Genomic DNA, 13,507 nt, shown 5'->3' with positions numbered 1-13,507 from the left:
TGGAGAGGCAAAGTTGACCAGTTGCCCATAGCAACCAATCAGATTGCTTCTTTCATTTTTCACAGGCCTTGTTAAGAATGAAAGAAGCGACCTGATTGGTTGCTGAGGGCAACTGGTCAACTTTGCCTCTCCACAGGTTTTGATAAATCTCCCCCATTGTGATTTGCTTTGTATGGAAACATGAAGTCAAAGTAGCTTAAAAAAAAGACTTTTGTTGCTGGATAAAGTAGTGCAGTATGCTTCCCTATTCTGTCCAGTGGAAACCTGACAGAAAAAAAACAAGTGATTCTACTTGTCCTTACATCTGTTCCACACTGCATATGTCCTGGTGGGGAGAAAAAGTATTATTAAACCACACAAGCTTTCTGTATTCTGTAGTTCCTGTATCGGAGACAATGGAGTTTGGCTCCAAGAGACATCAAGGTGTTCAAAAGTTTGAATATTCCAAGATCCAAGGTCTTGTCAGGCCTTTGATCTTCCAGCCTTTATTGGGAAAAGACAAACCGGAAGCAGAGATTCCACTATTTCATGTTTATCACTTGTTAAGGGTTAGGTGAGAAATGTTAGTGTATATTTGGCTATACTGATTTGTAGAAAGACACTGATGTGGAATGTTGGAGTGTTATATTTTTATTAAAGATTTAGTGGTAATTTTCTTTTGAGTGATGGTGGTTTTGTTGTGTGTATGTGCTGGTTTATATACGGTATATATTTTATGTTAAGTAATGTTTTCTCATGTATTTTTATTTTTCAGGAAATGTAGCAGCGAGGCTTGCAACATAGAAGACAAGGGGACTCTCGCCATGCAGACAAGCTCTGGACATACCCATCCAACAGGAAATGGGAATGGCTTGCCCAGCCTTTCTCTCCCTGCTAACCGTTTACCTGCAGATGGGTCCAGCAACTCTAGAGATGTAGCAATAAATGTACATTCATTAAATTCTGAAAGTGACACAAGATCTGGCTCAAGACATGCCAGACCAACCATACGATTACAGAATCGACCTGGTCATACACACTCTAATACCAATGGTGCGGGCGGGCAAGATGAGTCAAATAACACAGATGCAAGAGAACATAGCAACAGTATCTCAGAGGTCCTACATGTCTATAAGTGGTTGGATAAAAGTTTTCCATATATATTAATCTTTAGTGCCAAACTCATTGTTCAGCATCTAACAGGTAATTTTCACTCACATTGTAATTATTAATGTTTTCCCATAAATACGATTTCATGGTTAACCTCACAATTCAAACCAATAGAATGAATATTTGTCAAATTCAAAAAAGAAATATCATTGGGCTCTATATGGGCCCAGAAAAGTGATATATTCATCCTTCACTAGTATTTTATTAGCCAACTGGCCTCTGGATTTTGTCTAGTATGCAGAATAATTAACCCCTTAACGACGCAGGACGTAAATGTACCTCCTGGTGAGGTGATACTTAAAGCACCAGGACGTACGTTTACGTCCTAATCATAACCGCGAGCATCGGAGCAATGCCCGGATCATGTGCGGCAGGTCCTGGCTGCTGATCCCGCGGATGTTTGCCATTAACCCCTCAGATGCCGTGATCAATTCAGATCATGGCATCTGCAGCATCGTGGTCATTAAAATGGATGATCGGATGGCCCGCAGCGATCCGATCATCCAGCATGGCAGACGGAGGTCCGCTCACCTGGCTCCGCTGCCTTCCCGGCGTCTTCTGCTCTGATCTGCCTTCCCGCAGACCAGAGCAGAAGATGACCGATAAAGCTGATCAGTGCTATGTCCTATACATAGCACTGAACAGTATTAGCAATCAAATGATTGCTATAAATAGTCCCCTATGGGGACTATTAAAGTGTAAAAATAAAAGTAAAAAAATTAAGTGAAAAAACCCTCCCCAATAAAAATGTAAATTGTCCCATTTTCCCTATTTCACCCCCAAAAAGTGTTTAAAAAAAATATTTTATATACATATTTGGTATCGCCGCGTGCGTAAATATCTGAACTATTAAAATAAAATGTTAATGATACCGTACGGTGAACGGCGTAAATGTAAAAAAAAGTGTGTTATCATGGGTATCGTTTTAATCGTATTAACCCAAAGAATAAAGAACACGTCATTTTTACTGTAAATTGTACGACGTGAAAATGAAACCTTCCAAAATTAGCAAAATTGGGGTTTTCTTTTTAATTTCCCCACACAAATAGTATTTTTTTGGTTGCACCATACATTTTATGGTAAAGTGAGTGATGGCATTACAACAGACAACTGGTCGTGCAAAAAACAAGCCCTCATACTAGTCTGTGGATGAAAATATAAAAGAGTTGATTTTTTGAAGGCGAGGAGGAAAAAACTAAAACGTAAAAATAAAATTGTCTGAGTCCTTAAGGCCCAAATGGGATGCGTCCTTAAGGGGTTAAAAGGGTTGTCTCACAAATATAAGGACATATGGACATCATGGATGTCCATAACAACTGATTTTACTTAAGCGGACTCAAGTTGTCTATAAATTGAATAGACTGCATTTAATTTGAATTACACATGTACAGTATTACTACATTTGGTCATTTAATGTACAGTTGTGGTGGCCAAAAGTGATGCAAAGGTCAGTTTTCACAAAGTTTGCTGCTTTAGTGTTTTTAGATGATTTAGTCAGATGTTTCTATGGTATACTGAGGTACACTTCAAAGGTTTTTTTTTTTATTAGAGAAATTCAATAGTTTCCTTAAATATGTTGACTTCTTATTAGGACCTCGGCAACATATTCTAAGGAAACTATATTGAATTTTCATAACAATTGACAAATATCACATTTATGCGAAGGCTCAATATTTACAGTATTGCCAAATCCCGACTCATGGCAACCCATTCTTGCCTGATTGGTGCTTGGAGTTCATCACAATTTCTGTATTTTTGTTGGTTCACCTGCTTGTTAACCTCTTAAGGACCCATGACGTATGCATACGTCATGGGTCCCGGTCCTGCGATATAATGCGGGGTCACACGGTGACCCCGCATCATATCGCGGCGGGCCCGGCGTCATAGTGAAGCCGGGACCCGCCTCTAATAGCGCGCGGCACTGATCGCTGAGCCGTGCGCTATTAACCCTTTAGCCGCGCGCTCAAAGCTGAGCCGCGCGGCTAAAAACGAAAGTAAAAGTGCCCGGCTAGCTCAGGGAGCTGTTCGGGATCGCCGCGGTATAATCGCGGCATCCCGAACAGCTGTAGCACAGGAGGAGGTCTTCTTACCTTCTCCTGTGCTGTCCGATCGCCGAATGAATGCTTCAAGCCTGAGATCCAGGCTTGAGCATTCAATCGCCGAAAACACTGATTGATCCATTCCTATGGAGATGGATCAATCAGTGTAAAAGATCAGTAAATGCAATGTTATAGCCCCTTATGGGAGCTATAATGTTGCATAAGAAAAGTGTAAAAAAATCATTAACCCTTTCAATTATCCCTTCCCCTAATAAAAGTTTAAATCACCCGGCATTTCCAAAAATAAAAAAAACATTATGTAAATAATAATAAAAATAAACATAAGTGGTATCGCCGCGTGCGGAAATGTCCGATTTATAAAAATATACCGCTTTTTAAACCGCTCGTTCAATGGCGTACGCGCAAAAAAATTCCAAAGTCCAAAATAGCGCATTTTTGATCACTTTTTATACCACAAAAAAGTGAATAAAAAGTGATCAAAAAGTCTGATCAGAACAAAAATTGTACCACTAAAAACTTCAGATGACGGCGCAAACAATGAGTCCTCAAAGCGCCCTGAACACAGAAAAATAAAAAAGTTATAGGGGTCAAAAGATGACCATTTTAAACGTATACATTTTCCTGCATGTATTCATGATTTTTTTCGGAAGTGATACAAATTCAAACCTATACAAGTAGGGTATCATTTTAACCGTATGGACCTACAGAATAAAGATAAGGTATAATTTTTGACAAAAAATGTACTGCGTAAAAATAGAAGCCCCCAAAACTTACAAAATAGTGTTTTTTCAGCAATTTTGTCGCACATTGATTTTTTTTTCCCGTTTCACCGTAGATTTTTGGGTAAAATGACTAATGTCATTACAAAGTAGAATTAGTGACGCAAAAATTAAGCCATTATATATAATTTTAGGTGAAAATTTTTAAGAGTTATGATTTTTTAAAGTTAAGGAGGAAAAATTGAAAATGAAAAAACGGAAAAAGCCCGGGTCCTTAAGGGGTTAAGCATTGACTACAGATTCTCAATAGGATTGAGATCTGGGAATTTTCCTCATTATGGACCCTATTTTTAATATTTTGTTCACTGACCTTGCTCCATCATGCTAGAAAAAGCATTGTTAATCATCAGATTGCTCCTGGGTCCTTGGAGAATGTTTTTAGGTTGTATAATTTATGTATGGCAGTGTTCTAGGGTAAGATTGTGATTAAGCCCACTTTTGGATGAAGATCATTCTTCCAGATGTGTCAAACAGTCTGAAGGGGGCCTCATCAGAGAAAATACCTTTCTGCAGTCCAATTCCTGAATTTCCTGCAAAATGTAAGGCTTTCCATTATGGTTTTTCTTGGAGAGAATTGGCTTCTTTGCTGCCCTGAATACAAGCCAGACTCCAAAAGCCTTAAAGGGGTACTCCGCTCCTAGACATGTTATCTCCTATCTAAAGGATAGGGGATAACCTGTCTGATTGCGGAGGTCCGGCTGCTGGAATCCCCCTGCGATTTCTGGCCTGGCGCTGAGGCGTTTACGAACATGGAAGCCTGGGACTTCTGTGTTTGTGGCATCATGCCATGTTCTTCCATTCATGTCTATGTACTAGCCATCACGGAACGGAGTTTGCATTGTACACTGGATGACTGCGGTGCCTTGCTGGAGATTGTGGATGGTCCCAGCAGCAACCCCCAGCGATCAGACATCTTATCCCCTATAGTTTGGATAGGGGATAAGATATCTTGGGGCAGAGTACCCCTTCAACTTTACTTTGCATGCAGCTCTGTACTGGTGTTGAATCCATCCCTTAGTTCAATGCTCTTAAGGAGACAGTCCTGACATTTGCTGGACTTTCTTGGGTGCCCTGATACCTTCTTAATAGCAATTCAACCTCTCTCCTTAAGTTCTTGATAATCTGATTCATGATTGATTTAGGGGCAATCTTATGAGCATCAATGTCTTTATCTGTAAAGCCTTTTAGATGCAAAGAAACAGTGACTACACATACTAACTTGAAGGTAATTATGGTTAAAGGGGTACTCCGGTACCACAGCTTTATGGTTATCTAGCGTGTTTGTAGTGAGTTGAGCACTTTTATAATTCACATATTATACATCTGTCCACAGCATGTCTGTTTTTTTACTGACCTCTTTTCTGTGACGGAAGTTCAGTAGTTTTTCTGGTTGCTTTTGACTGCCGTCCACACCTGCGGCCATGTTTGTTCACTGTTGTGGACAAGACGTCAGTTCTGCAGGCGTTGCTGTTTTTTATTCCTCCTGCAATGGTTTCGCCCCTTTTCCACACCCCGTAATGAATATTCTCATTGAATTGTTGAGGGAGGATGGATGTCCCCTCCCGCTGTCAGCCATCCCTGCGCCCGGCTCACAGTGTACTGAATACCCTGTATCATTGCTGCGGCTGACATGTAACTCCTTCCCTGCCATGGGGCTGTGCACCCGCAGGAGGAATCAGGGGAATCGGCTATCATGATTCCCCCCGCGGGTGCACGGTCCCCATGGTGGAGGAATTAGTAACATGTCAGCCGTAGCGCTATCATGATTCGCCCTGCGGGCGCACTGTCAGCTTCTCACCCCGCAATCCCCACATCAGGGAATGAATGAATTGTAAGCAGAGCAGCGCCCGCGGGTTACATATGATTAGTTCCCCAATGTGGGGACAGCGCGCTGCGGATGACAATTCATTTATTCCCTGATGTGGGGACTGTGGGGTGAGAAGCTGACAGTGCGCAAAGTATACTAATGAGCAGGACGGGGGAAAGGGTGTGCTAGAAGAAAGGAGAAGGAGAAAAAAAATGCCAGCCCCAAACAGGGCTGGGCGGCAATGCAAAACAAGTTGGGCAAAGCACTGAAAGAGGAGACGGGCTACAAGGCATGCTGGGAGCTGTGCTTTCTAAAACAAAGGCAAAACAGGAATAGATGCTACACTACATGGACACACTTGTGCAAAGAAATGAAAACCGAGACAAACAAAGAGCAAGCATGAGACCAGAGATAACAAGAAAACTCACCTGCAAGGGTAAGTGGAAACTGAAAAAACACATTGGCCTTTAACAGAAGAAGACAATGATTTCAGGTGAAGTCTTCACCATCCCTCTTTAAAGGGGTTCTCCGGTGCTTGGACATCTTATCCCCTATCCAAAGGATAGGGGATAAGATGCCTGATCGCTGGAGTCCCGCCGCTGGGGACCACCGTGATCTTGCACGCGGCACCCTGTTTGTAATCAGTCCCCGGAGTGTGTTCGCTCCGGGTCTGATTATCGGCGACCACTGGGCCGACGGTATGTGACGTCATGCTCCGCCCCTCAATGCAAGCCTATGGGAGGGTGCGTGACAGCTATCACGCCCCCTCCCATAGGCTTGGATTGAGGGTCGGAGCGTGACATCACACAAGGGTGGAGGTGTGACGTCACACGCCGTCGGCCCTGTGGTCGCCGATAATCAGACCCGGAGCGAACACGCTCCGGGGACTGATTACAAACAGGGTGCCGCGTGCAAGATCACGGGGGGTCCCCAGCGGCAGGACTCCCGCGATCAGGCATCTTATCCCCTATCCATTGGATAGGAGATAAGATGTCTACTCATCGGAGAACCCCTTTAATAGTAACCATTCTTTCTGTATAATTTGGTCAGCATGACAGAGTGATGCCAGCTGCCTTGTCTTTAACACTTTCTCTTGAGCTAATGAGAAGATCACTGAAATGATGTTAGCAGGTCATTTTGTGGCAAGGTTAAACCTCAGTGGAAATTAGGTTGGGCTTTTCATGCAAAGGAATGACTTTGCAATTCATCTGATAACTTTTCACTACAGCAGCAAAGTTTGTGAACACCAAAATGTGTCAGTCTCAAAACCTTTGGCCATGACTGTATAGTAAAAGTAGGCTCGGTTGATATTCAGTGAGTATTTTGGAGTCATACGTTGGGACACCAGCAAAAACGTATGCCAACGTATATCACTGCAACCCATTTTATTGACCAAACATAGTCCTTGTTCAGTATGTTTCCCTAAACATAACTTTAGTTTTACGTTGTCTGCTGCACTTTTGAGTACTGCAAAATAAAAGTATGCGTTTACAAAATTGACCAAATGTAGTCACTAGTAGGCTCTTTGTGGTCCATTATACTTATGGGTCCTGCCAAAAGTACACTACTATATATGCTGGTATTACGTATGCCTCTAAAATACTTCCTGAATGTAGTTTGACATACTTTTTATTACAGGGAAGCTCTAGTTTAATAGGAACAAAATTTAAACAAAAAACATCAATTTCCATTCATGACGTAACTGTTTTAAGCCTTCCAGAATTTTATTTATTATGTTTTAATTGTTGTTTAATTGATAGGACCCTTAAATATCAATAGCTTCTTTTTGTTTTATTTTGTTTACTTGTATTTATTTTAATTTTTTTTTGTTCAATAGGCATTACTGTTGGAATTGGCCTGCTAACAACATTTCTGTATGCAAATAAAAGCATTGTAAATCAGGTTTTTCTAAAAGTAAGTAAGCAAGTTCACTATTCAGTATCCATAAATAATGGTTTCAAACACAAAAGGCACACACAAAGTTAAGACTTACAGGAGCTATTTTTTAGCTCAATTTCTAACAGCTTTTTTTTCTTCTAGATACACAGGCATGCAAAAGTTTGGAAAGGGTTTTTATGTACTATAGTGTTCTTATAACCATGTAGCTTTCGTAAAGTGCCTCCTATAGATAGCTATACTATACATTTTACAGTTGACCTCTGCAGCTGCGTGTACTAAATCTTGCCACTGGTGACATGTCATTAGGTGTTATGTAACATGAACATTGTGCATGCAGTTACACTGAACAGGACACGTATGGCTGTATTGTGTACATATGGCAACAAGGTTTTTATGCCAGGTTTTGGGCCAAAAGGTATTTGGCATGTGGATTTTAAGGAGAACTCCAGAATACAAAAATTGTCCCCCATACTGCCGGCAGCAAAAAAATAAATAGATACATACCTTCCTTCGCTCCCCCGGTGCCTCCGGTAACCTGCTCCGGTCTCCGCCGCGATCCTCTTGCTGGTGGTCGGTGAGTCATACTGCACTCAGCCAATCACCGGCCGCAGCAAAGTCCCAACTCTGCCTGCGATAGGCTGAGCGGCAGTGTGTGACGTTTTCGGCCCCGGCAGCAGGTGCCGATGTAGTGAAGAATTGTGTGTCTTGAAGCGTTCTCACACTGCCGCTCAGCCTATCGCCGGCCGAGTCGGGACTTTGCTGCGGCCGGTGATTGGCTGAGTGCAGTATGACTCGCTGACCACCGGCAACCAGAAAGAGGATGACAGCGGAGGCTGGAGCAGGCTACCGGGGGAGTGAAGGAAGGTATGCACCTGTTTATTTTTTTACTGCCGGCAGTATGGAGGACAATTTTTGTATTCTGGAGTTCTCCTTTAATAAACCTCACTCACTCTTGATTATATGATTGATACTGATCAAAGAATCTAAAGTATAAGGGGGGTTTGAGAGACTAATCAGACCACCTGGAGCATGATTGTAGTGGTCAAATGAGTCCAGACGACAGCTGGAGCTCTCCTAACCTGCTATGTGCCGCTCTTCCTGGATCCATTTGTATGGTTTGCCTACTGGACCATCGCAGATATTACTGATCAGTGCTACGCCAATGGGGACATAAAAAAAAATGTAAAAAAAAAAAAAAAAAGGTTTTAAGAGTTTTATAAGCCTCCCCCCCCCCCCCCCCCAAATAAAAAAAAAAAACAGAATCAACCGGAAATATCTATTAAAATATAATGTTAATGATCCTTTACTATGAATGGCATAAATGTAAAAAAAATAGTCCAAAAGTGGTCAAAAAGTCATATACTGGTAAAATGGTACCAATAAAAACTACAAAACTGCAAAAAATAGCCTCTTACAGGGGTCAGAATAGGGAAATTTTAAACATACTTATTTTGTAAGTACAGTACAATAGTAGAAAAGCATGTTAACCAATGTTTTGACCCACAGGATAAAAGTAATGTTAGTTTTACGTTTTGACGTTATACATTTTTTTTTTTTTTTTTTTTTTGTTAAAATGAAAGATGTACTTACAAAGTACAATTGGTCATGCAAAAAAAAAAAACCTCCCATGGGTCTGTGGATGGAAAAATAAGAGTGTTATGTCTCTTAGAAGGCTAGGTGGGAAAAAAATAAATAAACGAAAATGCAAAATTGAAAATGTTTCTCAACAGAACATTTTATACAGAGGGTTCTCCAATGTCTTGAAAGAAGATTAGCTGTCTCAGACTAAGATAGCAAAAAACGGAATGACTAAACGGAAGCAGTAGAACCAGGCTACTTAAAGGTCCTGGTTTTGGTGACTTTAAATAGTACGTAGGATAAAAAATCCTAGCTTTGTAGGGTGGATGATGGAAAATATTGTTTTGGGTGGGAACATGTATTTACAGGCATCAAAGAGAATATGTGATACAATGTTCACTTGCTAAGGATTTGCAGATTATGTGTGAAAGCTCTGGATTATTTCGAATTAGTTAGAATCAGGCTAATCTGCATGTTGACCCACTATCCAATCCACTTCCTGATCTAAACATATTTATCCTAAGATAAAAATAATAAAGGGCAAACTAGATGGACCAGGTTTTTTAGTTGTCTTTGCCAACACTCTTGTTAAAAGCTTGTTGCCTTCTGTCAGCCATTGAGGATGGAATATAAAGGATTGCATTGATGGAAGTGGGAGTTGTATGAAAAAGGTTACCACTCTGTTTCAATAGGAGATTTGGAGAACAAAAAATATAAATAAATAGATATATCTATATATTTCTGGAATTATCATTACCAATTTTCATCAATGGTGGCCCAAGAGTAATCCTATGCAGAGGTGAATGTTGTTTAAGCAAAGAGCAAGGCTAGGTTCACACTGCGTTTTTGCCTTTTTCACAGTTTCCCATACAATACATTTTAATTTTGCACTCTGCAAAAAAAAAATAAAAAATGCAATCCGTCCTCCCCCCCCCCCCCCATGTAATTAAATGGAAAATCGTATCCAGTTATAGCATCCGTTAACGTATATTTTTTTTTTCCTTTTCAAGTGTATAAATCATATATATATTGAAGCAATACTCCGGATATGAAAACTTATCCCCTATCCTAAGGATAGGGGATATGTTTTAGATTGTACCCCCCCCCCCCCCCCGCAATCTCCCGTACGATGTCCCAGCTCTCCCACCAAATAGCGCGTGTCGACCATCGCACGAAGCTATGGCCGACACCCCCCCTCAATGCAGGGCTATGGGAGAGCCAGAGATTGCCAAATGCAGTGCTTCGGCTCTCCCATATAGTTGTATTGAGGGGGCGTGTCAGCTGCAGCTTTGTGCGGTGGTCGAACACTTCCCCTTCCTGTGGATCCCACTGCTCGGATCCCCCTGGATCTGAAACTTATCCTTTATCCTTAGGTTAGAGGATGAGTTTTCATGTACCAAAGTGCTCCTTTTAAACTGAAACAAAAACGCAGCCGAGTAGTAACTTGATTGCTTACTATTGTGCTGGGAGTACTATAGTACTGGCAGAATATGATACAAAGAAAGAAGCTGAGCTCTGTGATACATCAGTTCATATTACTTTTAGAGCAGGATTTCTGGGTAAAAATCCAAGTAAATAATTAATCCAGAAGAAATAATAGATTTACACTTAGGTGTGTTTCCTAGAACTGAGATACTTGCATGTATCAAAACCTTTATTGTATGTCCTGTAGATATGACAGACATGTTGGTGATGGAAGTACCCCTTTAAAGGAGTACTCCAGCGCAACATAACTTATCACCTATCCAAAGGATAGGGGATAAGTTATAGATCGCAGTGGGGTCAGAGTGCTGGGACCCCCCGGGATTGACGGGGCTGCAGCAGTCTGCAGGAATTGCAGTTTTGTCCTTAGCAGAAAGCTGCGGCAGACACGCCCTTTCCATGTATCTCTCTGGTCTCCAGAGATCCCCGGGGGCCCCAGCGCTCGGAACTCCCCCCCCCCCCCCCCCCCCCCACGCGATCTATAACTTATCCTCCGGATAGGGGATAAGTTATACTGCACTACAGATGTCCGTTAAAGCTACATTTTTGGTTGGCATTCACGCTTTCATACCCATACACATATTATTACAAATATATGTTTTGCTTTTTCATAGAAGAAACTGTCAAAACTTGCCTTTGAACAATATTTGTGCAAGATTGCTTACATTAATAATTTTTTATGATTGTTTTATAGGATAAGAGTTCTAAATTGCAGTGTTTTTGGCTCCTGGTATTTTTGACTGGCTGCTCACTGCTTTTGTATTACACCTTTTCATCTCAGGCACTTTATTACAGGTATGTCTTAAATTGTGTATATGTATACTGAACCCATTGTTGGCACAAGAAAACAGTAAGGTAGCCCCCCCCCCCCCCCCCCCACTCAGATCATATACACTGTGACTTTCATACAGTGGCATACATCAGCCTTTATAACATGTCATATGCATAGTGTTTGGAAAGTCTGCAGACCCTTTCACTCTTGTCACATTTTGTTGTGTTGAAGCCTTGTACTAAAATATAAAAAAATCACGTTTTCTTCCATCATTCTTCACCTAATACCCCATAACAAGATATTAGAAATCTTTGCTAATTTAAAAGGAAAAACTTAAATATTTTGTTGACATTAGTATTCAGATCATCTACTCAGTTGAAGCCCCTGGCAGCATTTACAGCCTCCAGTCTTCTTTGGAATGATGCCACAAGAATTGCACAAGGGGGGGCTGGGAAATTGCTGCCATTCTTCTCTGCAGATCCTCTCAAGCTCTGTCAGGTTGAATGGGGACAGTCAGTGGACAGTTATTTTTAGGTCTTTTCAGAGCTGTTCCACTGGGTTCAAGTTAGGGCTCTGGATTGGCCACTCAAGGAGTTGACCCTAAGCCATTCCTGTGTTGTCTGAGTCTTTTCTAAAAATGAAAGAAGCAATTTGATTGGTTGCTATGCGCAACTAGTCTATTCTTTCTCTACACAGTTTTCCCCCATTGTCCTATTGGATGTAAACATTTGTCCCAGTCTAAGGTCCAGAGCACTTTGGATAAGGTTTTTATTAAGAATATGCCTGTACTTCAGCTCAGCTCCATTCAGCTTTTTCCTCAACCCTGAACAGTCTTTCTTTCCCAGCCATTAAAAAACACTCGCACACCATGTTTCTGCCACCACCATATTTTACTGTAGGTATGGTATTGTGCAGGGGATGAGCAATGCCTACTACCTCCAGACATGTTAGAGAAACAAGCAGACAGCTTGAATTTTATTAAAAGCTCTAATATAGTGCTGTAATTGCACAATTTTTTTTCACAAACAGAGATCTGCCACTGACATGTTATGGTGCCCACCTAACACCCACAAGAGAAAGCTAAAAGGGTATCCTTACCATTTCTGCTTTCTTGATTGATTTATATCAAATTCTTGATTCTAGGGATGTTTAAATACAATAAATGTTTAGCATTTAGCTTGAGAGTGGAACAATTTTGTTATATTTCTATGTTAACCTATGTCATTCTCTTTTTCATAGCTTGATTTTTATGAATCCATCTCTTGGACCTTTGCAGTTCTGGGATGCTTTGTGGGTTGTAGGAATAACAGACTTTATTGTGAAATTTTTCTTCATGGGCCTAAAGTGCTTTATTCTCCTGGTGCCTTCTGTTATGATGTCACATAAATGCAAGGTAAACTACTACAGTATTAGATGGGCCTCAGTCATGGTTACAGCATATCAGGCAGAACTACATAGTATTCTAATTGCATTGGAAATTATTTAAGAGGTATTGAAGCTGGCACTTTTCTTAGTGTTTCCTACTAAGTATATTGTATGACTTCTACTGTAGAGTAAAAAGGGTTTTCCCACCACAGAGATTAACGGCATGTCAACAGACTGCTGGGGCCACCACAGATACATAGATGCATGTGCTGCGGTGCTAGGTAAAGTACAGAGGCCCAACTAGTAGCTGTGACTATAGGCATTAGTATCAGATTAGACCTAGGCATATCATTGTATCAAGGAGCCCTCTGTGTCTCAGGTGAGAATGCAATCTCTTAAGTGTTACTTTTTAACACATTGGGACCTTGCTGATCTAAGCTTCTAAGAACACCACCTTTCAAACTAATAATTATGTTCAAGAAGAGTCTTTTTGTTATGTAACTTAACCCTTAACGACGCAGGACGTATATTTACGTCCTGCGCCGGCTCCCGTGATATGAAGCGGGGTCGCGCTGCGTCCCCGCATCCCATCGTGTCAGTCCCGGCGCTCATCAAC

At 41.2% G+C, this 13,507-nt stretch overlaps 1 protein-coding gene across 3 annotated transcripts in view; it reads left to right on the top strand.

The window, feature by feature from the left end:
- RNFT1 (ring finger protein, transmembrane 1) overlaps positions 1 to 13,507 on the top strand; it is an 81,549-nt gene that overhangs the window by 43,870 nt on the left and 24,172 nt on the right. For all 3 annotated transcript variants that reach the window (XM_056556693.1, XM_056556694.1, XM_056556691.1), the window contains 4 exons: positions 755 to 1,182; positions 7,633 to 7,709; positions 11,449 to 11,549; positions 12,766 to 12,919. In XM_056556693.1, the coding sequence (XP_056412668.1) occupies positions 804 to 1,182; positions 7,633 to 7,709; positions 11,449 to 11,549; positions 12,766 to 12,919 (711 nt within the window). In that variant the 5' untranslated portion in view covers positions 755 to 803. The remainder of the gene's footprint in view (positions 1 to 754; positions 1,183 to 7,632; positions 7,710 to 11,448; positions 11,550 to 12,765; positions 12,920 to 13,507) is intronic.

This window comes from Hyla sarda, chromosome 2 (genome assembly GCF_029499605.1).
Source record: "Hyla sarda isolate aHylSar1 chromosome 2, aHylSar1.hap1, whole genome shotgun sequence".
In the NCBI taxonomy this organism is placed as follows: Eukaryota; Metazoa; Chordata; class Amphibia; order Anura; family Hylidae; genus Hyla; species Hyla sarda.
This window is presented reverse-complemented; position numbering and strand designations above follow the sequence as displayed.